General features: G+C 46.0%; 2 protein-coding genes across 2 annotated transcripts in view; both read left to right on the top strand.

Moving 5' to 3' along the window:
* Positions 1–4,037, top strand: part of ACAA1 (acetyl-CoA acyltransferase 1) — a 73,166-nt gene extending 69,129 nt beyond the window's left edge. Inside the window, exons 11-12 of the mRNA XM_082259715.1 lie at positions 1,186–1,331; positions 3,869–4,037. Coding sequence (XP_082115841.1) covers positions 1,186–1,331; positions 3,869–3,944 — 222 coding nt within the window. The 3' untranslated portion in view covers positions 3,945–4,037. The remainder of the gene's footprint in view (positions 1–1,185; positions 1,332–3,868) is intronic.
* A 12,071-nt stretch (positions 4,038–16,108) lies between these two features.
* The window catches only part of TERT (telomerase reverse transcriptase), a 413,108-nt gene continuing 403,334 nt past the window's right edge, over positions 16,109–25,882 (top strand). Inside the window, exon 1 of the mRNA XM_082259713.1 lies at positions 16,109–16,344. Within this exon, the coding sequence (XP_082115839.1) occupies positions 16,117–16,344 (228 nt within the window). The 5' untranslated portion in view covers positions 16,109–16,116. The remainder of the gene's footprint in view (positions 16,345–25,882) is intronic.

Here is a 25,882-nt window from a genome sequence, read left to right as displayed (position 1 = left end):
TCCTCCCTTTCCCAGTACAATGTACTTCAATGGATCCTCCTTACCTGTCCATGGCTTCCAGGCTCCATCTTCGGGCTCCTCCAGCCACCCAGCCGCTCCTCAGTATCCCCCACTGGTCCACCAACAGGCACAGCCACTGTATCTTCAGTGCACTCCATCATCCATGGTATCAGCACCATGCACGGCCCCTCCCCTTCCGCCTTTCTCTGCACATGAGGGATCCCGGGGCAGGGGGAGGACCGGACCTCATAGGAGGGAGAGCCAATTGGCCGCCGCAGTACAGCACACTTGGGCCCCCACGAAGAGGCAGGGTGAGTGTCGCCGCCGCACTGGTCTATAGATAGCGCTGGCCCTGGTACTGTGCGCGCGGTTCCTTGATAGAGCCGTACGCTGCCTGGGGGCGCAAAAGTCATTGGTAACACTGCCAATTAATTTTTGCGCCCCCCCCCCCTCGGCCTGCGTCAGTCTCGCCAACCCCTTGGTACACCCCTGAGTCTCCCCAACAATGCTGTGTTTAGGAGATGCAAGTTTTAGTCCAACGTGTGCTCTGATAGCTGGTTCCTTCTTTCAGTCTCTAAGAGGGAGTGTGAGTTCCCAGGATGCACATTTCTCCCTTCCTTAGACTGAAGAATGATGGGTATTTTGGTTAAAGCTGAACCGTTTCTACATTCTGTAAAAACCGGTAATTTACCACTGGCTCCATCTTGTGGTCAGTTCTGATATTACAGACAAACAACTTGATTAATATCCTGCTGAAGGCAGGACAATGGGACTCGCCCAGTAATAGAGTATAGATACGCTTTAAAGGAAACATGCACTTCCAAATCTTACATAACATAACCCTATGTGTTAGCAGGCTTCATTTAGTACTTTCCAAGGACAATTACATTCTTTAAAGTGTCTCAATTGCACACCAAGAGCACCCAATTTTTTCTCCAAACGGCTTCCAGTAGACTCTGCATCCCACAATGCAGTCCTGCCAACCAACTTAAGGGCATTGCATTGTGGGATGGAACGGGCTGTGCTTGTGCTGCTTCCCAGGGCTTCTCCATGTTTGACTGATGTGATGTAAGATTGTATGAGCTTGCTGTATTTAGAACTTGTATTTAGCATTCCATTAAACACAGAGCTTGGAATGTAGTAATAGTTTTCCTTTAAAACACTGTTTTTCTTTGGTGTATGCAGGCCGTGTACTGCGTAGAGAAGCTGGGCATTCCTTTGGAGAAAGTTAACCCCAATGGAGGAGCCATAGCCCTTGGGCATCCACTGGGCTGCACTGGAGCTCGACAGACAGTCACTTTACTGAATGAGCTCAAGAGAAGGGGGAAAAGGTATGACATTTTTTTAGTCTGGGTTTCTGTGCACAGCTAAAAGCTCAGTTTTTGGTTGAATCACCCACTGTTTTCTTATACATCTTGGGGTCTTTGAAGACAAGTTGTCTGCACCTGAGTTCTTAGGCCGGCCTTAGATGGTTTGAATCTCAGCTGGTCCTTAGGCGCAAAATATATGCATGTAAGTTAAAGTAGTATTAAACTCTGTTCTACAACTTGTACTTACAGGCAAGCCTGTAGTAAGGCTTACCTGTAGGTATTGTGAATATCTCCTAAACTTGCACAGTTTAGGAAATCTTCAGAGTGCAAGCAGCCGGTGACGTTATCGGCGCATGTGCTCTGAAGGTCTTGTATACAGTGCCAGACCTTCAGAGCCCGTGCAGTAAATGGCGGCACCAGCATGCATGCGTGGGAGTGACTTTATCGCGTACCCAGCCACTCATTTACCCAGAGGACACGAACCTGGAAGGAAGACTCAGAAGAGGTCAGCCCTCTCAGCGGCGACAGCGTGGCCCTGGAGGGCTTCATTCTAAGGTAAGTATCTCATAATGTGCTAGTATGCAATACATATTAGCACATTATGACATTGTCTTACAGGGGATTTTTTTTTTTTTTTCCATCAACGTCTGTTTACTACCACTTTAAACCACTAGGAAGAGCACCTCTGGGGAATTGAAGGATGGAAATGATCTAGACGTTCTTGTAGCTCTAAGATTCAGTAATCGCATGCAATGCGAAACTGCAGCAAACAAGTTTAGTAGACTATTATCTTGCATTGAAAAGGGCACTGCTCTGCCCCTCCAGCACTCAGCTGGAGAGGGGGTGGGGGTGGCTGGCTCTGGCTCTCAACTGTGTGCTGAGAGGTTGAGCCAACTGCTGATTAGGTATAGCAAATTACCGTGTTTGGCGGGCCAATACCCCTGACTATTAGAATAAACAATTGAAGAAAAGATGGGGCTTTACGGGCCAATGGGAGCAGGAAGATCATAAGAGACACAATTTATCTAAAATAACTTTTTATTGTACATATTAAAATTGGTACAATACATGGGAAAATGAACCCATGTCTAACATGTATATAAAAACCAAACAGACATAATCGAATCGCAATGTAGAAATACTTCCCAAACAAAAAGGGAGTGCCGATAACTTAATCTCAGGAGATGATGTTAAGGTCTCAGATGGAGCACGGTCTAAGGGTCCCCAGCAAGCCGACGCGTTTCGCACGAGGCTTCCTCAGGGCCAGAGAGACCAGGTCAGACCGATATTTCCGATGCGACTCGAATCATGGCGGGCAAGGCAAGTATAAGTAGGGTAAACAGCCAGATTATCCAGGACCAATAATGATGTCATCATGTCACATCATTATTGGTCCTGGATAATCTGGCTGTTTACCCTACTTATACTTGCCTGCCATGATTCAAGTTGCATCGGAAATATCGGTCTGACCTGGTCTCTCTGGCCCTGAGGAAGCCTCGTGCGAAACGCGTCGGCTTGCTGGGGACCCTTAGACCGTGCTCCATCTGAGACCTTAACATCATCTCCTGATATTAAGTTATCGGCACTCCCTTTTTGTTTGGGAAGTATTTCTAAATTGCGATTCTATTATTTCTGTTTGGTTTTTATATACATGTTAGACATGGGTTAATTTTCCCATGTATTGTACCAATTTTAATATGTACAATAAAAAGTTATTTTAGATAAATTATGTCTCTTATGATCTTCCTGCTCCCATTGGCCCGTAAAACCCCATCTTTTCTTCAATTGTTTATGCTGATTAGGTATCTGGGGGGGATCCTAACAATATGATCGGAATCCTTCCAGAGCCTGGAGTAGGTCTGTGACGTCAGTCACACTTTAGCCCGCTGTTGGTTAACACTGTAAAGTGCACTCCTTTAACAAGAGAAGTATGGACAGAAAGGCTTTGGCCATACTTCTCTTTTAAAACTGTGCATTTGGAGTCCTGGTTGTTAACTTTGGGTAAACTAGAGTGGGAGGCTGCAATAGATGCACAGTGTCAAGTTGAACAGTGCTGCCAGACAGAAAGGTAAGCGAACAAATCTGATTGGTTCCTGGTCATCATTGGCAAGCTGTCAGCCTGGATTGAGAGCAGGTAGTCACTGAGTGTAGGCTGCTGGCCCTCAAATGGCAGCTCAAACGTCAGTTCTCTCTTCTTGTGCAGGGTGACTGATTTTGTATCTACCCTTCCTGTAGTTTGTGAAGGTAGTCTGTAGTGGGTGGGCCTGCTGCATTCTCAGTACAAGCTATGGGCACCACAGTAATGGTGTAACAACATGCTAGTGGATGCTACCAGGTTTGTAAAGTAAATTGATGCATACAAAGTGGATTCATATCCTTTTGTGCTTGTTGGCTTTTAAGAAGCCAGTGTCTGTGTGAGTTTAGAGGTACCCATTTATATATGTTGTATGCAAGGACCAACCTTTTTAATTAGGTATTTTGCATTTTATGCATGTTTTTTATCAAAATAACATGATTACAACATACTGTATGCTTCTTTTTTTTTTTTTTTTTTGCAGGGGCCTGGGTGTTGTGTCAATGTGCATAGGTACTGGAATGGGAGCAGCTGCTGTGTTTGAATATCCTGGAATTTAAATCGAGTTACCACCTAACTTTAAGCTGCCTATGCTGGAACCACAAAACAATGGTTAAATTGTGATTTTTTTTTTTTTTTCTGTGCAAACTGTTTCTGTGATTTTTTTTTTTTTTTTTTTTTTCTTTTAATACTATTAATTTCAGTGCTAGGATCAGCTAGCCTCCAATAACAACACCATCTAAATAGAGTTGGTATGTTTTCCTTCAGCCTACAGGGGTTTTCCCCTGGTGTTTAATATTCATCTGCAACCCAGATATATATTTTATGTTACCTGGCAACTAACCAAAAAGGTAGCATAAATGGTATGAATATGTATTTGTAGAATATAGAATATTGTAAGCTGCTTTGAGTAAAAGTGCTTACTGAAAATTCCAATGAAAATGTATCAAATAAAAATGTGTTCATAGAATGTTTTAAATATTTGGTTCATCAGGCAGCGCAACTCTTATTTTTACAGGCACTGCTGCACTCAGTAAAAAAGCATGTTGAACATGTCTGAAGTAATATGCTTTCTTCAGGAATAAGTACATTTTGAAATATCTAATCCAATATTCTGTTTACATTATGCAGATTCCCATTCATTACTTTGGATGAAATGATGTTGTAATTCTATACTTGTTGCAATATGACCATACATTTTATCAATCTATGGGTTATTTAATTTCTAAATGCATTTGTAATAAAAAGCGTATTTGTTCTCTGTTGCATATTAACAGAAAAATCATTATTTCAAGATCTGGGACCTTTTTATAACATATGTACTGTATATGTTTTTTTTTCAAAATAAGAGTTTAATTTCTTAATGTAAATGCACTTTTTGGTAATGTGGATAAAGGAGATGTACATTAACTATGAAATATGACTTGCAAGATTAAACCTATTTCTGCTTAACTAATGAAAATGTAAGTCTTACTCTTTATTAAGAATAAACACGTTTACAACAAAGGATTCGAAATTTCATGTTCCATATTTGGTTGTTTAGGTTTGGCCACACTCGTCCATTCATGACGGCATGCTACCTGCACCATGTAATTACTTTCCTTGAGGTGCCCTGTTCTGTTACAATCCTAGAAATGTCCCTGCCTTCAACTTGTCTACCTTTTACTCTCCTACCTAACCCACCCTGATCTACTCAGGGCCAATAAATTGAATTAAATATATTTTAAGCCAAAACTTTATTTCTCTTATGTCCTCTGACAGTCGCAGCCCATCCATATGTTCTTCACTATTAGGTAATTGGGCCCTCTGCATGAGCAAGCTAGGCAGTGAAAACATTCATTAAAAAGCTTTACACAAGACACACCTTAGGAGCTGTCCCTCTAGACATTACACTCAGACACTTAGAGCTACTATTCAGTTTCTTGCTGTCTAGCTCAGGAGTAGGACTAGGATACCCTGCTGGGACTCCAGTCTCAGTTTTTATTTTTTTTTATAAAAAATGTTTTTTATTTTATTTTTCTCACTCACTAACGCTAGCTAGGCAGGGGGATCCTCCTGGAGAACTACAAGCAACAGCCGGGCTGGGCTTCGCACTGGATAATCTAGAGCCTTATGGTACCCCAGCCTGGCCTGCGAGTGTGCGCAGGTTGCCACGAGGGTGCCCCGACCGATGGATGGGCCTGTGAAGGAATTTCTTCACCAGGACGCATCAACCCTGGAATGCCCTGTGTTGAAGTGTCCCCTCTTGGCTGATGGCACCCCCACTTAGAGTGGGCGGTGACCCATATCAGAGCGGAGCCCGCGGTCCATGGTATGGTGAGTGATGCTACCAACTCCCCCCCCCCCCCCCGTATCCCTGGGACAGTGATCTGTGGGGGGTGATGTTGGCCCACTCCATGGGGGATGTCAGAGCATGCGGTCACTGTGGTGTCCCCCCTGGACGGTCCCTGCCTTTCTGCTCCTTCTGGGGGGTGCTCTAGCTGCATGGGGCGGGGCTGTGGCGCTATTGCCTTGTCCTGGGGGGCTTCCTAGTGGATTCCCGCGGTGGCCAGGGTCCTGGGTTCCTGACTGTCGGCACTGTTTTTTCGGCCGCCATTTTGGGTGAGGGTCTGGCTGACTTAATGTAAGGGCAGCAGCCATTTTTGCTAACATGTGCTTTTGGCGCCCGTTCCTGCGCCATCTTGGATGTGGGCAGCCGCATAGTAAGGGTGGCGGCCATTTCCCTGTGATTTTCCCCATATACTTTTATTGGCATCCATGTTTGTGTGGCTCAGGGCACTGTTCGGCCTCTAGTGGACTAGGTCACTTCCTCCTTCCATCTTCAGTCGCTGCAGCAGAAGCGTGGAGATTGGTCTGTTTTTTCCTTTTTCCTTCTGACACTGTAAGGGTTTTTTTTTTTTCTGTTGCTCTGGACATTTTCCCCTTTAGACACTTTACCTGCTCTATTAGTGCTAGCATTTTAAAGGGGGTCTCTGGCGGCAGTGCGGGATCGCGGTGCGGACCGCAAATCACTGATTTAAAGGGCCAGTGCTCCTTTTTTTGTAATTTTGCCAAATGGAATCCCAGGGTGACAATTTCCCCACGGATCTTGTTTGTGCATCCGGGGCTTTTGGATCACATTCCCTAGCCTCTTTATCTGCAGTCGTTGAAGCTTTGGCGTCCAAAGTTGATCTTATGATGTCACAAGGTAATGTTCAAAAACAGCCGACGCCTTCTCAGTCTTTTGATTCAGAGCCGTATATGGTTGCCACTAGGGATAGAATGATTATCAGCAAGGCCGATATATCGGGGGCCGATATGCACTTTCCTCGATATATCGGTACCGGCCCCGGAACTGGCCGATATTGACAATATTTTTTTGTGATGTCATTCTGCCTTCTTAGGCTGCCTCCCTCGCCTTGGACAGCCTCATCTGGAGTCAGGACTAGTCTCGCGGGAGTGTATCCCAGCCATACACCCACCCACAGCAGCCTGGTGCCAGCCAGCCACCCACCTCCACAGGCCCTGTACCAGCCAGCCACCCACAGGCACTGTACCAGCGAGCCAGCCAGCCACCCACAGGCCCTGTACCAGCCAGCCACCTACAGGCACTGTACCACCGAGCCAGCCACCCACCCACAGGCACTGTACCAGCGAGCCACCCACAGGCCCTGTACCAGCCAGCTACCCACAGGCCCTCTACCTGCCAGCCACAAGCACTGCACCAGCCACCCACAGGCCCTGTACTAGCCAGCCACCCACAGGCCCTGTGCCAGCCAGCCACCCACAGACAGGGTGCCAGCCTACCAGTCAGCCACAGGCACTGTACCAGTCAGCCACCCACCTACCACAGGGTGCCAGCCACCCTCCACAGGGTGCTAGCCAGACAGCCACCACAGGGTGCCAGCCAGCCATCCACCGCAGGGTGCCAGCCAGCCATCCACCACAGGGTGCCAGCAAGCCAGCCTCCCACCACAGGGTGCCAGCAAGACAGTCATTAAGCATTAAACAAAAATTAACATGTTCAGTACCAGATTTGTGTCAAAAATTGTCTTTATTTTTCAAAGCTTTGAATGTACAAAATATAGGCCCATATCGGCCGATACCGATACGTTGTGACCAAAATATCGGTATCGGCCCTGAAAAAACTATATCGTTCTATCTCTAGTTGACACGCATCCACTGGGGCTGGCGGCGGGGCACCCCCAAAATTTAGGCTGCATCTTTCAGCCTACTAGGCCGAGTTGGGTGTCCTCAGTGGGTCTAGCTGAAGCCCCCAACTCCCCCCTTGGGCATCTGCCCTTACTGAGGATCCGTGCTATTTGCAGCTGGCTTCCCACAAAAGTTTAGGCCGCAGCTTGTGGCCTGCTGGGTTATATGGTCAGCTTGGCACCTCTCTTGAATGGGGTGGCGCCGTGGGGGCGCTTCACTTTTAGTGACAGTCTTGCCGCCATTGTGTGAGCAGGGGTACCCTGCCTACGCATCCGCATTACGGCGGACGGCCCACCTTAAAGGGGGGGGGGGGCAATGTTCTATTATGTCCTCTATGGTGGGCTCCTAAGGCGACTCCCTTGTTTTTTGCGAGATCTCATAGCTGGTCCATTTGTGGACCCTTTGCCGGCGTCCCCTTGCGGGATCGCAGTTGGAAGGTCTCCCAATTGGGATGTTTCGGGGGTGAGCTAGTATGCAGCCACCCTACTGGGTCTGCGTCCATGCACTTTGAGTGCTCTGTTAGTAGGGATGATTCCTCTACTACTGCAGCCGCACATAAAACGGCGCTGGTGAATGCACGGATTGTATCGGCAACTTTAAAAATGGAGAATGCAGCTGCTGCTGCCTCAGAGGCATCGGTCTCCTTTGGTACCTGCAGCTCCCCAAAAGAGGCAAAGGTATTCCCTTTTCCCACCTATTTTGACAAAATTGTCACGAGTCAGTGACCTAAACGCAATATAACGCACCTTTTGTAGAATCCCTGTTAAAAAGTGGACAGTCCCACCTGTGGTGGATTCTTGGGTTCCAGGCTAAATAAATCCACTCTAATCCAGTGGAGGCGTCTCGGCCTTTGACAGGAGAGCGGAGACTTTGGTCTGTGGCCGGTTTGGTCCTTGGGCCGGTGTTCACCATAACATTGGTGTCCTAGACTTTAACGGAGTGGGCAAAGTTTTTGCGCCAAGATCTATAGGGGGAACCACTTCCCCCTGCCCTTGGGGACCTGTTGGTCCAGGGGTTGCAGTTTGTCTGTGATACCTCTCTGGATGCGGCTCCCCTAGTTTCTAGGCTGTCCGTGACAGCATTGGTCCTTCGGCGCATGATATGGATGATATCATTAAGGATCCTGCAGGGGGAAGTGTACTCTTCTTCCACAGGCTGCCAGGGGCGAGGAGTCTCGTCGCAGACCTGGACCCTTTTTTTTTTTTTTTTCTTCTCGGCTCATATGCGGCCTTTTTGTCTTAGACAAAGGTTCTAAGTCTGTCAGGACCCCCTCCGGGTTCCAAGGGTACCTGGTCTGGTAAGCCGAGAGCGTGTTCTTCCTAACCTGCAGACAAGCCCTCCTCTGCCGAAGGGACGCTCTCACCCGTGTCTGAGGCGGGGGGACGTCTTCGCTTCTTCCTGGACCCATGGGCCTCCCTGATTTAAAACGGGGGGGTCCATGAGCTGATTCGATCCTGCTACAAGATCGCGTTTCTGTCTTATCCTCCAGTGAGGTTCTCTCCTTCCAACCTGCATTTGTCCCCAAACCATCTGTGGGTCTCTTTGGGGCGGTGCAAGACTTTTTACAAGGGATTATTTTTCCGGTTCCAAAATCTGAACATTTTCAAGGTTTCTAGTAAAACCGGTTTACAGTTCCCAGGAAGGAAGGCAAGGTACGTCCAATCCTGGACCTCAGGGCTTTTAAACGCTTTGTGTGGGTACAGAAGTTCCGAATGGTGCCCATTCGTGCAGTAGTGGCATTCCCACATCAAAGGAGCTGTAGCGGCAGCGGAGAATTGCGGTACTGGATACCTGGACCCTCTTCTTCTGTGAGCGGAGTTTTTCGACTGCTCTAAAGGACAACCTGGAAATTACTGTATGGACGACAGGAGTTCTGTTGGAAATTGAACTTCCAAAAATCTGCTTCTGCTCTGGTTCCGTCCACCAAGTTGGACTATCTGGGTCTAATGCCCCATACACACGTGCAGATTATCTGCAGACTTTTGTCTGCAGACTTACCTTTTCTATGTAGTGCAAGGGCCTGCCGGATTGCATACAAATTGAAAGTGTTTAGGTTTGACCTCATATTATATGGTTTTGGTAAGTCTGCAGACAAAAGTCTGCAGATAATCTGCACGTGTGTATGGGGCATTACTCTGGACTCTGCTTCAACCAGGGTGTTTCTTCCAGGGGGAGAAAAAAAACCTCCAAAAGCTGCAAGATCGATTTGGCTCCTGTTGTCCAGCAGTTGGTCATCTTTCAGGACTGGCATGCGGATTCTGTGCCTGATGGTGTCTCCCTTTGAGAAGACCCTGCCCCAAAGCACCCACCCCCCCTTCCCCTGTTGAGGGCGTGTGGCCTGGTATGGTGCAGGGGGGGTGGGGCCGCTCACTCGTCCCCTCCCCTTTCCTGGCCTGCCAGGCTGCATGCTCGGATAAGGGTCTGGTATGGATTTTGGGGGGGACCCCACGCCGTTTTTTCGGAGTGTGGCTACCCTCAAATTCCATACCAGACCCGAAGGGCCTGGTTTGGAACCTGGGGGGGAACCCCACGCCGTTTTTTTCCCCCCATTTTGGCGTGGAGTTCCCCCTCAAGATTCTCACAGCACAAGTCAGATCATCCTGATCCGACTTGCGGTGCACCTTCCATTCAAATCAATAGTCTCCCATACGGAACCATTGATTTTGAATGGAAGAAAAAAACGTATAACGTGGCTTAACGCATGTTAAGCAACGTTATTCAGCCTTGAGCAGCATCAGACGTTTTTACAGCTTGACGCTGCAGCTCCAGATTGCACAGGTCCTGGTTTTTTTTTTTTTTGGAGCTGTAAAACGCCTATGCCACTTGGAGCTCCTAAAAGCTCTATGTGTGCATGAGTCCATAGAATAACATGGATGGGCGTTCTGCAGCTGCAAAAAAAACGTCTGACACTGCTAACAGCAGCTCCAAAAACGTCCAGTGTGCATGGGGGCTAAAAATGCTGAATAAATGCAGCATAAACAAAGGGTATTGACGCACATATGAAAGAGCCCTACTGCTCAGGCAAACTTATTTCTAGATGTTTCTTGTAACATAGACAATTTTTCACTTGCACTTTCAGCTTTACCTGCAATCCTTAAGCCCCTTTCACAGTGGCATTCTTATCAGGTCTGCCTGTCAGTTTTTCAGGCGCATCTGACCAGAAGGACTATTCATTATGTGTCCAGGTCCAATCCCGTCCACCCTAAAAACAGAAGGGGACTCCACTCCCTTCCATTTAGGTGGAGTGGATCAGAGCTAGTCTCATGTAAACGGGCAGTGGAATCGATTTACTCCCAGCCGCCCATATAGCTTCTGACCTGGAAGTAAAAGGGTTAAAGGGTATGTTCACATGATACAGATAAAAAAGTGCATATTTTTTTTAGGAGCCTGTAAAACATTGTACCTGTGATGTGCCTGTAACAGCTCCTACAGTCTGTCAATGTAACTGTCTGCCCGTACCTTGTACAGGTAGGCAGTTATTAAATGACAGGAAGCTCAATAGACAACAAGAGCTCTCACCAGTGTCCTTGCAGTTCCTTGAGAACTACAAGCTGTCAGCCGCAAAAGCAATCATTCACAGAATTCTGTGAATGAATGACGCGGCCGTGTGGGTGGAACCTTGCATGGCCGCGCTCTTTTCAAATTGTGATGGGGAGGTAAGGGATCAGGAGGAGGCTGCAGGAGCGAGAACATGTTACATGCTCCACCCTAAAAGCAGGTGGAACATGTAAATTTTTCCCATCCGTGAACATATGCTTTAAGGCCTCTTTGGCAATACCTCACATGTATGGTGTGCACACCATTTACATATGCGTGCGTGACCTACGTATGCATTCACCTCTGTGCGTGAACACATGGGCACTTGATACATTTGTCTTTATATTTATTTTACTAAACAATGTTTATTTTTACAATGTCCTTTGATTTTTTTTTTTTTTTTATCACTTTTATTGCTATCACAAAAAATGAAAACATCCCTTGTGATAGCAATAAAGTATGACAGTTCCTATATGGGGTTATTAAGACCCCGGATCTCTGCTATACCTTTGAAAGCATAAGATAAAAAAGAAAAAAAAAAATCTCATGCTTTCCAGAAAAAAATTGGTTTGTTTACAGTTTTTTTAACAGAAGATGCTCTGTTTACATTTAGAGCCGGTTTACACTGAGGAGATCCGACTTCGGGGGCGACCTGTGAAGTCGCGCGCACCGTGACTTCGGCGCAACTTGCAGGGACTTCACAAAATGGAAGTCTATGCAAGTCGCTCCCTGGTCGCCCCAAAGTAGAACAGGACACTTTTTCTAAGTTGGAGTGACTTTTGTCGCTCCTATTAGAACGGGTCCTGTACTACTCAACGGACCGCGATCGACCGCGACTTGTCACGTTGACAAGTCGCCTGACAAGTCGCGCTAGTCTGAATGGGCTCTTAATGATTTATTGCATTTTTTGGTTACATAGTTTCATAGTTAGTCTGGTTGAAGTAGACACAATGTCTAGTTCAACCAATAAAAAGGGAAAAACAAAACAAACATTTTTTTTTTTTTACAATTCAATATGCACAATTCCATACCCACAATTGATCCAGAGGAAGGCAAAAAACCCCAGCAAAGCATGATCCAAGCAGGGGGAAAAAAATTCCTTCCCAGTCCCCCAAGAGGCAATCCCTGGATCAACTTTACCTATAAATGTTAGTATCCAAACACATGTGGAAACACAGGACAACAGTTGAAGCTATTATTTATATTATTTTTTAAATTTTGGTTCACAATTAGTGTGGAAGCGTGGGAGACTTTGGTATAGTATCTGTTTACATTGTCCCTAACTGGAAGTGACGACATGCTCATAGTTTCCGGTACCTGGTCACCTCTATTGTTACCAGCAGGAACTGCTGAACTAGATTCTGAACCCTGGATAGCATGGAAGAGCCCAGAAAACAACAAAAGTGCGGCTGGGGGGGGGGGGGGGTGACCCCCCCCCCCGCTGCTTGTAAAATCAATCCAGCAGCTAATTAGGACATCGCCAGCTGAAAAAAAAAAACAATACCGGGGTTATGGCTGACAGCTGCAGCCATGGCCCCAGTATAACTGCTCAAACACCGTGACGACTTTTCTGCAAGTGGTTAATGATATATTGCTCACACATGCCATGGGTATATGTGGAATTACACCCCATAATACATTTTACTACTTTTCCTGAGTATGGTAATATCACATCTGACAGACTTTTTGGTAGCCTAGCCATGTACAGGAGCCCAAAAACCAATGACCACCTTCAGGTTTTCAGAGGGCATAACCTTCTCATTTAACATCCTGACTACCTATCACAGTTTCAGAGGCCCTGAAATGCCAGGATAGTACAAAATATGCCCCAAACTACCCCTTTTTGAAAAATACATGGAGCATGGAGAGTATTTGCAGATCTCATTTATTGTCACAAGCTTTTGGAAAATGAAGAAAGAAAATGAAAAATTATTTATTTTCTTTTTTCATTTTTCAAAACTTTGTGACAAAAAGTAAGATCTGCAAAATACTCGCCATGCCTCTTATCGAATACCTTTTGTATTCTTCTTTTCAAAAAGGGGTTATTAAGGGAGTGTTTGTAATATCCTGGTATTTTAAGGCCTTCAAAATTGTGCTAGGTAGTCAGGAAGTGATATAGGAAAATTATGCCCTTTTGAAAGCATGAAGGTGGTGATTGGCTTTTGGTCCCCATACGCTGCTAGGCTCCTTAAAAGTCTCACACATGTGGCATCCCCATACTCAGGTGTAGTAGCAGAATGTGTTTTGAGATGTAATTCCACATATGCCCATGGCATGTGTGAGAAATACCTCATTAACCACTTCAGCTCCAGAAGGTTTTACCCCATTAATGACCAGGTCATTTTTTGCGAAACGGCACTGCGTTGCTTTAACTGACATTTGTCCAGTTGTGTGACGCTGTAACCAAATAAAATTGATGACTTTCTTTCCACAAAAAGAGTTTTCTTTTGGTGGTATTTGATCGCCTCTGCAGTTTATTTTTTTTTTGTGCTATAAACAAAAAAAGAACCATAATTTTGAAAAAAAAAAAAAAACAATATTTTTTACTTTCTGCTATAAAACATTCCCCAAATTTTTTTTTTAAATATGAAATGTTTTCATTAGTTTAGGCCAATATGTATTCTGATACATATTTTTTGTAAAATAAAATCCTAGTAAGTGTATACTGATTGGTTTGCGCAAAAATTATAGTGTCTATAAACTGGGGGATAAATTAATGGACTTTTTTTTTTTTACTAGTAATGGCGGCGATCAGCGATTTTTATAGCGTGACTGCGACATTGCAGCAGACAAATCTGACACTTAAAGTGGAGTTCCACCCTATTTTTATACTTACCTCCATCTTCTCGCTCCGGGTCACCTGAAAAAGAAATGGATAATCGCATATTTTTTTTTTTTTTTACTTACCTCGTAGCGAAGAAAATATACTTACCTTACTTCCTTCTTCCTCCTTCCTCGGCCGCGGCCCGTCGTCACTTCCTGGCTCTGCAATGATTCCTGGGAGCTGGAAGTCATAGCTCCCAGGAATCATTGCGCCTGCACCGGCCCCGACGTCAGTTCCGGGTCGCGCGCGTCATCCCCTTCTAAACAGCTTCTGGGCATGCCCAGAAGCTGTGGAGGGGTGACGCGCGCGACCCGGAAGTGACGTCGGGGCCGGCGCAGAGCATCGTGGGACCACAGAAGGCGGAAGAAGACGCCGAAGAGGACGCGCTGGCTTCAAGCTGCCCACATCTGAGATGGCAGCGCTGGACAAGACGTTTGCAAGGTAAGTATTTCGTCTTGCAGGTAAGTGCAACCCGGGACAGATCAGAGGCTAGCCATTGTGGAATGCACTAGCCCTGACTGTCCCGGGGGTATTAAAAAAAAAAAAATACAAATCCAGGGTGGAACTCCGCTTTAAGCCCCGTACACGCATTGAAAATTGGCAGGGAATTTTCGGCCAACGTCCGATCTGCCGATTTTCGGCTTGTTAGTATGATGCTTCCGACAACCGACTCCGACTTTTCGGCCGAAAAAAATCTGGTGTGCAGACTATAAAATTTTTGTTGGCCGTCAACACAACAGCCGATTTTCGTGCAGTCAGTACAGATTTCGACAGGGAAAAATCTGATGAGCAAGTCTGGGCATGCTCAGAGAAGAAAAAACCCAAAGAAAACAAACCAACACATGACATCACTTCTGAAGTAGAATTTTGTTGGCCGAGAAAATTTGTGTGCAGTCTAGGCACATTCCAACCAACAAAACACAACTTGGACAAAAGTCGGACGATCGGTCGGCCGATAATCGTTGCGTGTGTGCGAGGCTTAAGTCACACTTTTTGGGGACCAGTGACACCAATACAATGATTGGTGCTAAAAAAAAATGCAGTTACTGTATAAATTACACTGGCAGGGAAGGGGTTAACACCAGGGGCGATCAAGGGGTTAAGTGTGTTCCTATGGAGTGCTTTCTAACTGTGTGGGCAGCGAATGCACTAGAGCAAAATAGAGATCTTGTGTTTCAGATTCTCCCTGACAGAACAGCATAGGCAGACCGCCATTCTGTCATTCCACGAAACGATCGGCGGGTCCATCGTGGCCGCCGGAAATTGTTGATTGGCTGCCACGTGCCCCCAACATCTCTTGCACAAAATCAGCTATATGAAAACAATATATAAAAATGACACTTTACATTACTATCAAAATAGAGCAGTGCTGAATAGTTAAGGTCATGAAGGGGGAAAGGCTCCATTCACACCTGAGCGTACTCGAATCGTGGGGGGAATCCAGCAATTCTGCCTGTGATTCCAGAATGGTGGCAAAACACGGGATGCATTATTTCTTATTGGCCCTCCAAACGCGGTGCGAATTTTGTGGCAATTGATGGGCAACAAAACATGCTAAAATCGCAACAAATATTGCAACACCAAGCGCACCTGACTCCGTGCAGAATGTGGTACATGGGCTTGTTTGCTTTGTTTTTGGAGCGGAGGGAAATATGCGCAAATTATTGGTACCGCTCCAAAAATGTGCCACAAAAAAAAAACATGGTGGCAGGTGTCGCTGCAGTATGCTTAGGTGTGAATGGAGCCTAAAACCGTCAGGAGGTCAAGTGGTTAACCTGGTGGCCACACTCACACTCAGTTAGCTTAGTGTCACACCAATTCCTGACAGTCACATGACTGCATAGCTCCTCCTGTTTACTCTACGCTGGAGTGTTCCCCAAGGCGGGATTTGGGGTGGAAATCTCCTTTAGATGACGTATGACATGCCCAGGGAAATACAATAGTAGAATACACCGTGAATGGGAGGCAAATGAAGAAGTGTTGTGATTGGTGGGGAGTACACGTGACATGTATAGTAGCGTACTACACAGGCATGGCTTTGCTGTGAGTTGTTTATCTTTATACAGCGGGTCCCCGGTACATGGCGGAAGGTGGTAAGGAAGAACTTACTAGAACGTGAGCCCACGTGATATCAGGGTGTGGAACGTGCACTGTGTGAGCTGTCTGTCCGTGGAGGGAAGATGGAGCGGAGAGCCCGGTGTGTGCCGCCAGTGGACATGTTGCACGCCCTGTACATGGGAGTGTTCGGCATTGTGGAATATGTGGAGATATTACACACCTACAGTACAGAGAGAGCGCTCATCACCCGGGAAGGGGATACCGAGCAATTCCGGGCTTTCTTAGCCGAACTCTTGGTCTGCATACCCTGGGGGGCCAAGAAACCCCCCACCCCCATATCATTCCAACAGGTAAGGATTTCATTGGCTAGAATATCATAATACACGTCTTCCATTTTTGAAGGATGCCTACCTAATGTGTATCTGCATTTGGAGACCAAGTTCCACCCATGGTCTCCAAACTTTGAAAGTTACCATCAGTGTCCCCGAATGCACTAGGGCCCCCCTGCACCAAGGCCCCCGTCATAGTCCCAATCCCCCACCCTGCCTGATCCTAAGTGCTCCTTTTCTGGGGGTGCATGTGATGTATACAATGTGCTCCCCTCACTCCCCAGAAATTTCCTACCCCTACAGAGGTATAGAGCGTTGTACCCTCTTAGGGGGGGGGGGCTCTTTCCAGCAGGACGACCAATATAGGATGCCAGAACAGTGACAACTCTCCAGACATGATGTGACTCAAATAGTTCCAGGGGACATCGGCAATGAGAACATCGATTACCTCACATGCACCCCCAGAAAAGGAGCACTAAAGCCATACCGATTGTTGGCCAATCAATCGGCCGTCTTTTGTCCAGTGTTGTTGTGTTGGTTGAAATGTGCTCTAGACGGCACACGAATTCTGTCGGCCAACAACAACCAACTGCAGAAGTGATGTCATGTGATGGTTAACTTTCCGTGTGTTTTTTCTTCTCTGAGCATGCCCAGTCTTGCTCAACTGATTTTTTGTCTGCCGAATTCTGTACTGACTGACGAACAATCGGCCGTTCTGTTGTTGGCCAACAAAAAATTTATAGCATGCACACCAGAATTTGTTAGGCCGAAAAGTCGCAGTCGGCTGTCTGAAGCACCATACTAACAAGCCGATAACCGGCCGATCGGACGGCGGCCGAAAACTCACGGGCAACAATCGGTGCGTGTGTACGAGGCTTTAGGACAGGGGTGGGGAACCTTTTTTTTCTGCCAAGGGCTATTTGGGTATTTATAAAATCATTCGGGGGCCGTACAAAATTATCACCTTAAAAATTAGCCTATTCTATTTGGTCAAACATTTAATTAACTCACCCCTAATGTGATGGCTGCAACTGCTTCTCTTTGGTGAGGTGTGTGATGTTAGCTGGTTTTGATGATGATGATGATGCTACTCGCAACAGGTTTTCCAGGTTTGCGTTGGTCAGTCTGGAGCGCAGTCAACTTTTTTGTGGTGGTAAGTTTTGAAAAGAACTGCTGGCAGGTACTGCTGGTGGGTATAGCTGGCTGGTACAGCTGTGGGTACTGCTGGCTCAGGCTGGTACTGCTGGCTGGTACTGCTGGCTCAGGCTGATACTGCTGTGGGTACTCCTGGCTCAGGCTGGTACTGCTGTGGGTACTGCTGGCTGGTACTGCTGTGGGTACTCCTGGCTCAGGCTGGTACTGCTGGCTGGTACTGCTGTGGGTACTCCTGGCTCAGGCTGGTACTGCTGTGGGTACTGCTGGCTGGTACTGCTGTGGGTACTCCTGGCTCAGGCTGGTACTGCTGTGGGTACTCCTGGCTCAGGCTGATACTGCTGTGGGTACTGCTGGCTGGTACTGCTGTGGGTACTCCTGGCTCAGACTGATACTGCTGTGGGTACTGCTGACTCAGGCTGGTACTGTGCTGTAGGTACTGCTGCTGGTACTGCTGACTGGTACTGCTGGCTCAGGCAGGTACTGCTGTGGGTACTGCTGCCTCAGGCTGTTACTGCTGGCTGGTATTGCTGTGGGTACTGCTGGCTCAGGCTGGTACTGTGCTGTAGGTACTGCTGGCTGGTACTGTTGTAGGTACTGCTGACTCGGGCTGATACTGCTGGCTCTGGCTGGTACTGCTGGTTTTGCTGTGGGTACTGCTGGTTCTGGCTGGTACTGCTGTGTGTATTGCTGGTACTGCTGTGTGTACTGCTGTGTGTACTGCTGGTACTGCTGTGAGTACTGCTGGTACTGCTGGTTCTGGCTGGTACTGCTGTGTGTGCTGCTGGCGGGAAATGCTGGCTAGAAGTGTAGCGGTGCCGCGCTGGAGGAAGAGGTGATGTTTCCTGTATTGGTCACAGGCGGAGTGCATTTGATATCACTCCGCCTGTGACTCACTCAGACTTCACAGGTCGCCCCCTGAAGTCGTGTCGCCTCAGTGTGAACCGGCTCTTGCACTTTACCTCTTTGCACTTTTTGCACAATTTTTTGCATTTTTGAACATGTTTGTGATCATTTGCAATATTGTGTTATTTCACATTGTGTATTTTTTTATTACTCTTCTATCACTTCCATTATTGATATATATCTGTTTATATTTATAGTGCACATTTGCACTTTATCATTCTTTGGAACATATTTTGTCTCTGTACCATTTTACACTGTATCATATCAGTACTATCTATCAATTTCCTATTATAATTTTACACCAGTGGCAGCGCCATCTACCTTACCTTTCTTTATCTCTACCCAGTATATCTTTCGAGCTATACTTTGAGGTGGGCAGCAGCCTTGATATATTAATTTCAGGTACTTTTATATAGCGCTGTCAATTTACGCAGCGCTTTACATATACATTGCACATTCACATCAGTCCCTGCCCTCAAGGAGCTTACAATCTAAGGTCCCTAACTCACATACATACACAGTAGGGCCAATTTTATACAGGATCCAATTAACCTACCAGCATGTCTTTGGAGTGTGGGAGGAAACCGGAGTACCCGGAGGAAACCCATGTAGACACAGGGAGAACATGCAAACTCCAGGCAGATAGGGTCGTGGTTGGGTTTCGAACCAGCGACCCTCTTGCTGCTATGTGGAAGTATATCTTATCCTAAGAGCGGATCCCCTCCCCCCTTGTGACGGTGGTGGGTATCAGACCCTTGGCCTTCTCATCCAACTCGTGACCAAAGACCAGGCAATCTCACACCCTGCCGTCACTTGCGTAACAATGCCACTCTCAGCTGCACCCGGCACACAGATTGTCCAGCTTGCGGGACCACAATCTAGATGCCAGCAGACTGAGAGCGATTGTCACCTGGCTAATTAAACAATTAACCCTTTCTTTGCCACCACCTCTACGTTATGAGCCCAGAGGACGCTCGTAATTTTAGAAATACCAATTATGACTTTAGAATAATCATCTGTAACACACACAGTCACAGCAGACAGGAATGTCTGGAGGATTTATCCTAAACAGTAGCGCTCTTAAGGGGACAGGTTCTTTTGGGGTCAGTTTGCGTTTAAGAGCTTAGTGACAACAGTAACACTTTTCAAAATAAGATTTAATTATAAGAAAGGTTAAAATTGGTGGAAATAAAAATATTTACAGAAAAATGGATTACAAAGAAATAGAGACACAATACAGCAATTTAGAAGAATAGATGAATTAGAAATGGAAATACTTGCGTTCAAAAGTCCTGGGTGTTTCAGAGGCTGAACATGTGTGATTGGTTCTTCCCTTTAGCGATGTTAATGCTTGATGTTAAAATTGAGAACTGACGGACCGCACCTTGATGGGTCTTCTCTTCTTCTATGCCCGGAAGAATATTGTCTTGCACTGGAAACAGCAATCTCCCCCCTCGCTTCAGCGGTGGCGGACGCTGGTGGACTCAGTGATCCCACTTTATCGAGACACTTATCAGCATAGGGGGTGCCCCAGGAAACATGACAGGGTGTGGGCCCGTTGGCTTTCGGACTCCACCTCTGACTTGCTGGCCACAGTGGTGGTTCCGGCTGCGAATGTTTCCCGATAGTTTCTCTGTCTGCCTCACTGCAAGTCTTTATGGCCCGCTTTCAGAGTACAGCTATGTGCCTTAATATGTGTATTCACCTGCTTTGATGCCACCTGTATTTCTTGCTGAGTGCCCCTGCGTGGGTGACCTTTTTACTTTGTATGATGTCATTGTGTGCTTATGGGTGACCCCTTGCACCTTGTTGTTTTATTTTTGGTTGGTTTGTGTGTTGGCAATAATAATAAAAATTTTCACAAAAAAAAAAAAAAAATTGAGAACTGACAGCTCTATCAGCTTCTCTCCTTTTCTCTGACCCCCAGGGGGTGTCACCAGAAGTACTTGACCAATACACTGGAGCCATGGGCGGCCCGGAAGCTTAGCAAAATGCCAAGACACCTTCCGCTTAGACGGATTACTAACCAAATTCATATCTCGAAATATGTAATGGTTACATTCTTGAAACTGATATATTCTGGTGCAGTATTGAATTCTATTTTCATAGACACCAAACACAGGTTATCTCCTAATAACCTCTGACCCATAAGGCATCTGACAGCCCGCTTGTCTTTCATAGGATCGAACGTTATCAGGTGTGATCTTAATTCGATCGGTATTTTATTTAGCATTGAAATATATACTTTCTAGAGACATGTCATGTTCGGGTAAAAAGTTATGGATTTGTGAGATGTAGGTGTTACATTTTAATTAACAACTGGGCTTGTGGAATTTACAAGGCAGCCTCACTGGACATCTGCTCAGACCTCTGTCTGCGTTTTGAGATAAGGTCTGCTTCATTATGACCCGGCCAGGATGTGCTTGAGATAAGACTTCTTTGAGGCTTGCATACTGATTAGGATAAGGTGGGGGGCTAATTTAGTTCGAGGGAGAGAGAGGGGGGAAGGTAAATCTCTCTAAGTACACATCTACTGGCTACAGCTTTAAACAAAATGATAGCCTGTGTCACTGGACAACATGGATGCCCGTGATGACAAAATGGTGTCCCAGCACACGACACCATTACACCCCTCACTCCCTCCTCTATGATATCTTACAATATGGTAAAGATACAGAGGCTCAAATACCAACCCATTGGTTACACAGTAAAATTTTTTCAAAACAAAATGGGTTAAAAACAAAATCTCCCATTGGATCAATAAGTTTACAATGCAGATGTCATACACACCGCCTTTATGATATCCTACAATATGGTATGATTACTGTGGAAATGTAAAGTTTCAGATGAGATCCCTAAATATCAACTCATTGGTTACAAAGTGAAATTTTTGCCAAAAATCGAAATGGGATAAAAACAAAATCTCCCATTGGACCACTTAAGTTTACAATGCAGATGTAATACGCACCCCCTCCATGATATCTTACAATATGGTATGATTTTACTGTGGAAATTTAAAGATACAGAGCCTCAAATATCAACCCATTGGTTACATAGTGAAATGTACTTCTAAATTGGTTAAAAACAAAATCTCCTATTGGACCAATAGGTTTACAATGCAGATGTACCATTTTGACCCATTTCAGGTTGACCCTTTTTGAAGTATTACAAAAATGTGACTTTGTAACCAACAAGTTGATATTTGGGGCTCTGAATCTTTAAATTTCCACAGTAAAATCATACCATATTGTAAGATATCATAGAGGGGGATGCGTATGACACATCTGCATTGTAAATGTATTGGTCTGATGGGAGATTTGGTTTTGACCCACTTTGAAGTATTGCAAAATTGTCACTTTGTAACCAATGGGTTGATAATTTGGGCTCTGTGTCTTTAAATTTCCACAGTAAAATCATACCATATTGTAAATGTTATAGAGGGGAGTGTATGTGTGGCAACTCAGTGCAATCATTTTATATATTACTTTATGGTATATTTTGTGTCCATCTAGTTTTTCTCTGAATATACAACCAAAAAAAACTTGTCCGATAGCATGACCACTGATTTGGAATGGTCTGATGACTTGACTCAAGTCTTGTTTCAGGGCCCCAATCATAGTCCCCACCCTGCTTGCTCCAGGGACTCCATCAGAGTCCCCCACCCCACAGCCCTGCTTGCTCCAGGGCCCCATGATAGTCCCCACCCTGCTTACATCAGGGACTCCATGAGACTAAATATACCCCCACCTTGCTCGCACTACGGTCACCAACCACCCCTTGAACCCCATCAGAGTCACCAACCAAGCCCCCTCCACTTACATCAGGGTCCCCCATCAGAGTCCCTCAGAACTTGCAACAGGGTCCCTGTCCAGGGTCCCATCCCTCTATTCCCAACTTGCATCAGAGTCCCACAACACGCCCCCCCCGCTTACACCAGGGTCTCAACAGCATACATATAACACATACCCAACCCCCCGTCCCCATGCACCAGGGTCCCAATCAAAGTACTCGCCCCCCACCCCAAGGTTGTACTAGAATCCCCCTGCTTGCATCAAGGTCCCCAGGCCTACAGCATGGTTGTAGGAGCAGGGAGATGTAGCAGGTCTGGATGGCGGAAGTTCCATCCTCCAGTGAATTCTGGGGGTAGGACATCACCGGTTGCTAGGACACCAGTGGTCCTAGTAACAAAAATGAGAATGATGACAATGCAATGGGGGCTGAAGTGATCTGACCATGAGGACATGGCCCACGGACAGTAGTTTGGAGACCCCTGTTCTACACTAGGGATTAGCATGTTAGGTCATTTGAATTGGAAGTGGATATTCACTTATATGGTCAAATAATAATTTATAACACATGGACCCTTGATAAATGCAACGCACTCTAATCTCTGTGATCAGGTTGTCCAGCAATCCGCATTGGAAACTGACACACATTAACCAGTGACAATGTGTAACTCATAGGGGTTTATCTGTAAAAAATCTCTGTATGGATGTGACAAACAGTCCCAACAAAACTTTCTGTATTTCTTTTCATACATCATGAGACACAGAGCCATAAATCATAACATATGGGTTATCTAGCCACCTATAGGTAAAAGGACACTGGCAGCCAATCAGAATTGATGACCCCCTATATAACCCCTCCCACACAGGAAGTACATCAGTTTTTTTTTCGCCAGTGTCTAAAGGTGAAGGTCGCTAAGGAGAGTCGCTCCACATGTTTGTTTTAAAGAAGAAGAAAGATGATTATGCTGCTACATACCCCGATGAAAGAGCACTTGATCTAAGGGGTTAGCTATCAGATCCATCTGAAACAGTCAATGGACTAAAAAGATGGTACCTGAGCCTCAGGGAGCAGATACAAGGTTTTGCCTGTAATGTTGTCCTTTTTAGGCGCTGGACCCTGGAATCCAGACCCTTGGAATACCAAACCCCAAAGGCGCTCCATGCAGGGTGCTCTACAGGTCCAAGGCCGTGGCCCCTCTTATCTAGTCCCCAGTCTCCAGGACAAAGCTCGCCATGATGGGTGAAGATTGGATTTTTGTTTATAGCAGATTCCTGCGGCGGGACTGGTGAGTCCATTTTAAATATTTACACAGCAAACAAACCTTTGAGACTCCGTTCACACTGGGGCGACCTGTCAGGCGACCTGGTCGCCTGACAGGTCGCCGGCCATAGAGAAGCTGTGAACCCGTTCTAATAGGAGCGACACAAGTCGCTCCGACTTAGAAAAAGGGTCCGGAGCTTCTTTGGGGCGACCCGGAGCGACCTGAATAGACTTCAATGTTATGAAGTCCGTGTCGGCCGATCCGAGGTCGCGGTGCGAGCTGCTCACCGCGACCTGTGAGGTCGCCCCGGCAAGTAGCGTCGCCCCAGTGTGAACGGGGCCTAAAGGTAAAGATTGCAAATTGTAAATATTTTATGCACGGCTCCCTTTTAAAAAGATTAGAGACTTGTGCCATATGTGTTTCTGCTCATAATTACATTTGTTGTAGCAGGTTTATGCAAAAGTATGTTTAAAGCATGTCGTTGGTACACTGTTTCTTACCCTAAGCTGACCACCTGAAAGGGTTTCAGCTGTGGCAAACAAGATTCAGCCTAAGCTGCTCCCACCCCATGTGTTTGCTGTTTTCGCCTTGGCGCTTAAGCGTCCGCATGTTCGTCTCCTGCTTCCTGGCGTGTTTGTGGCAAGGGTTCGTTCCCGCGTGGGAATATTCGCTTTTTATAACAGGCATACGAATCGTGGAGTGCGGGTTCGAACGGGCAAGGGTAGGTGGTGGGTAAGTTAAGCTCCACCCCTTGTCAATAAGTGTTGGCTGCTCTCCTCCTTCTGACACCCCGGGCAACAGTAAACACATTCAGGTCCCCTGCTGCTGACCAACAGCTGAGTCCCATCTGGGTCTTGATTTGGCTGGTCTCTGAGTGTATGGTTTTTACTGGCCTGACTGCAGGGTGTCTCTTGCGTGACCTATTATGAGACCTTCGTGCTGCTGCTGTATCGCCAGAGCAACCGCTAGAGGTCCAGGGGCGGCACTGGTGATTTGGCCTCCTCCACCATTTTGGGGAAGACCAGCTCTTGTGGAGGAGAAGCAACAACAAGAGGTGGAGCCCGGGCGGCAGTAGGGATCGAGCTGCCACCAACGCCCCACGGCCTGATCCCCAACAGGTCATGGGCTAGCACCGGGTTGCAGCCCGGGGTTGGGGACCCCTGCTTTTTAGTGTAAGTAAAGGCTTACTTTATTTAAAAAAAAAAAAAAAAAAATATGGCTAGAGTATGGAAGGTTGGAACCCCTGTCATGTTTTTATTGCTTTCTGTGTCCCTGCTAAAGTGATTTACCCCATAGAGACCACTGTGACATAAAGTGAGGGGAAATTCCAGAACTTGGTTGTCACCAGCATAGGAGGTGAGGGGAAATTCATCAATGGGGCTACTGTTATTATGACAACTCACTAAAATGGAAATTTCATTCACTGTAGAGGCAATTTCCTTTTTATGTTATTTCTTCACAGAAAGTGAACAAAAACTGCCCAGTGTGACACAGGCAGCAACAAAACATAGGGCTGTTGTGGGGGAATTGTTGAAACTGTGCACTAATAGAATTAACAACTTCAAAACCAGGCGTATTTCTGACATTTGTTGCTTGCAAGTTAAAAGCAGTATTTTGTGCTAGAAAATGACATGGAACCCCAAATATTTTTTTATAGCAGAGACCCTAGAGAATAAAATGACTGTCATTGCAATATTTTATGTCACACTTTTTTACGCAGTGGTCTTTTAAATGCAATTTTATGGGAAAAAAATACACTTCAATGAAGTTTAAAAATAAAAAAAAAAAGATAAACAGTAAAAGTAGACCTTTTTTTTTTTTTTGTATAATGTAAATGGATACCTAACATGTCACGCTTGAAAAATTGCGCACACTCGTGGAATGGTGACAAACGATGGTACTTAAATATCTTCATAGACAACGCTTTAAAATTTTTAATGGTTACCTGTTTACAGAGGTCTTGCGCTAGAAGTATTGCTCTTGCTAATGCTTGCGACGATACCTCACATGTAGCTTAAACATTGTTTACACTTGCGTGTGCAACTTACATATGGGTTTGCTTTGGTGCACAAACACGAAAAGATGAGACCCTTTAAAAAAAAAAAAATTATTCTGGGCATTTTTTTTTTTTTTAAAAGGATCACTTTTATTGCTGTCACAAGGAATGTAAACATCCCTAGTGACAGTAGAAGGCAGTGACAGTTATACTCTTTATGGAGGGATCTGGGGTCTAAAAGACCCCCAAACCCTTCCTCCTTCACTTGAAAGTATTCAAAATGCCAAGATTTGTGTTTTTGAATGCTGTGGATTTTTTAAAACTGGAGCTGTTGGCTGTCAAGTAAACCGGAAGTGGCGTTGCTTCCGGTTTACTACTTCGAAGACCCATTCCGAGCCGATTTTGGCTTTGTTCAGGTCCCTGGCCAGTCGGTGAATGTGGTGGCTGGGGTCTTC

The sequence above is a fragment of the Pelophylax lessonae genome (assembly GCF_965119305.1).
Source record: "Pelophylax lessonae genome assembly, chromosome: 5".
NCBI classification, from domain to species: Eukaryota; Metazoa; Chordata; class Amphibia; order Anura; family Ranidae; genus Pelophylax; species Pelophylax lessonae.
This window is presented reverse-complemented; position numbering and strand designations above follow the sequence as displayed.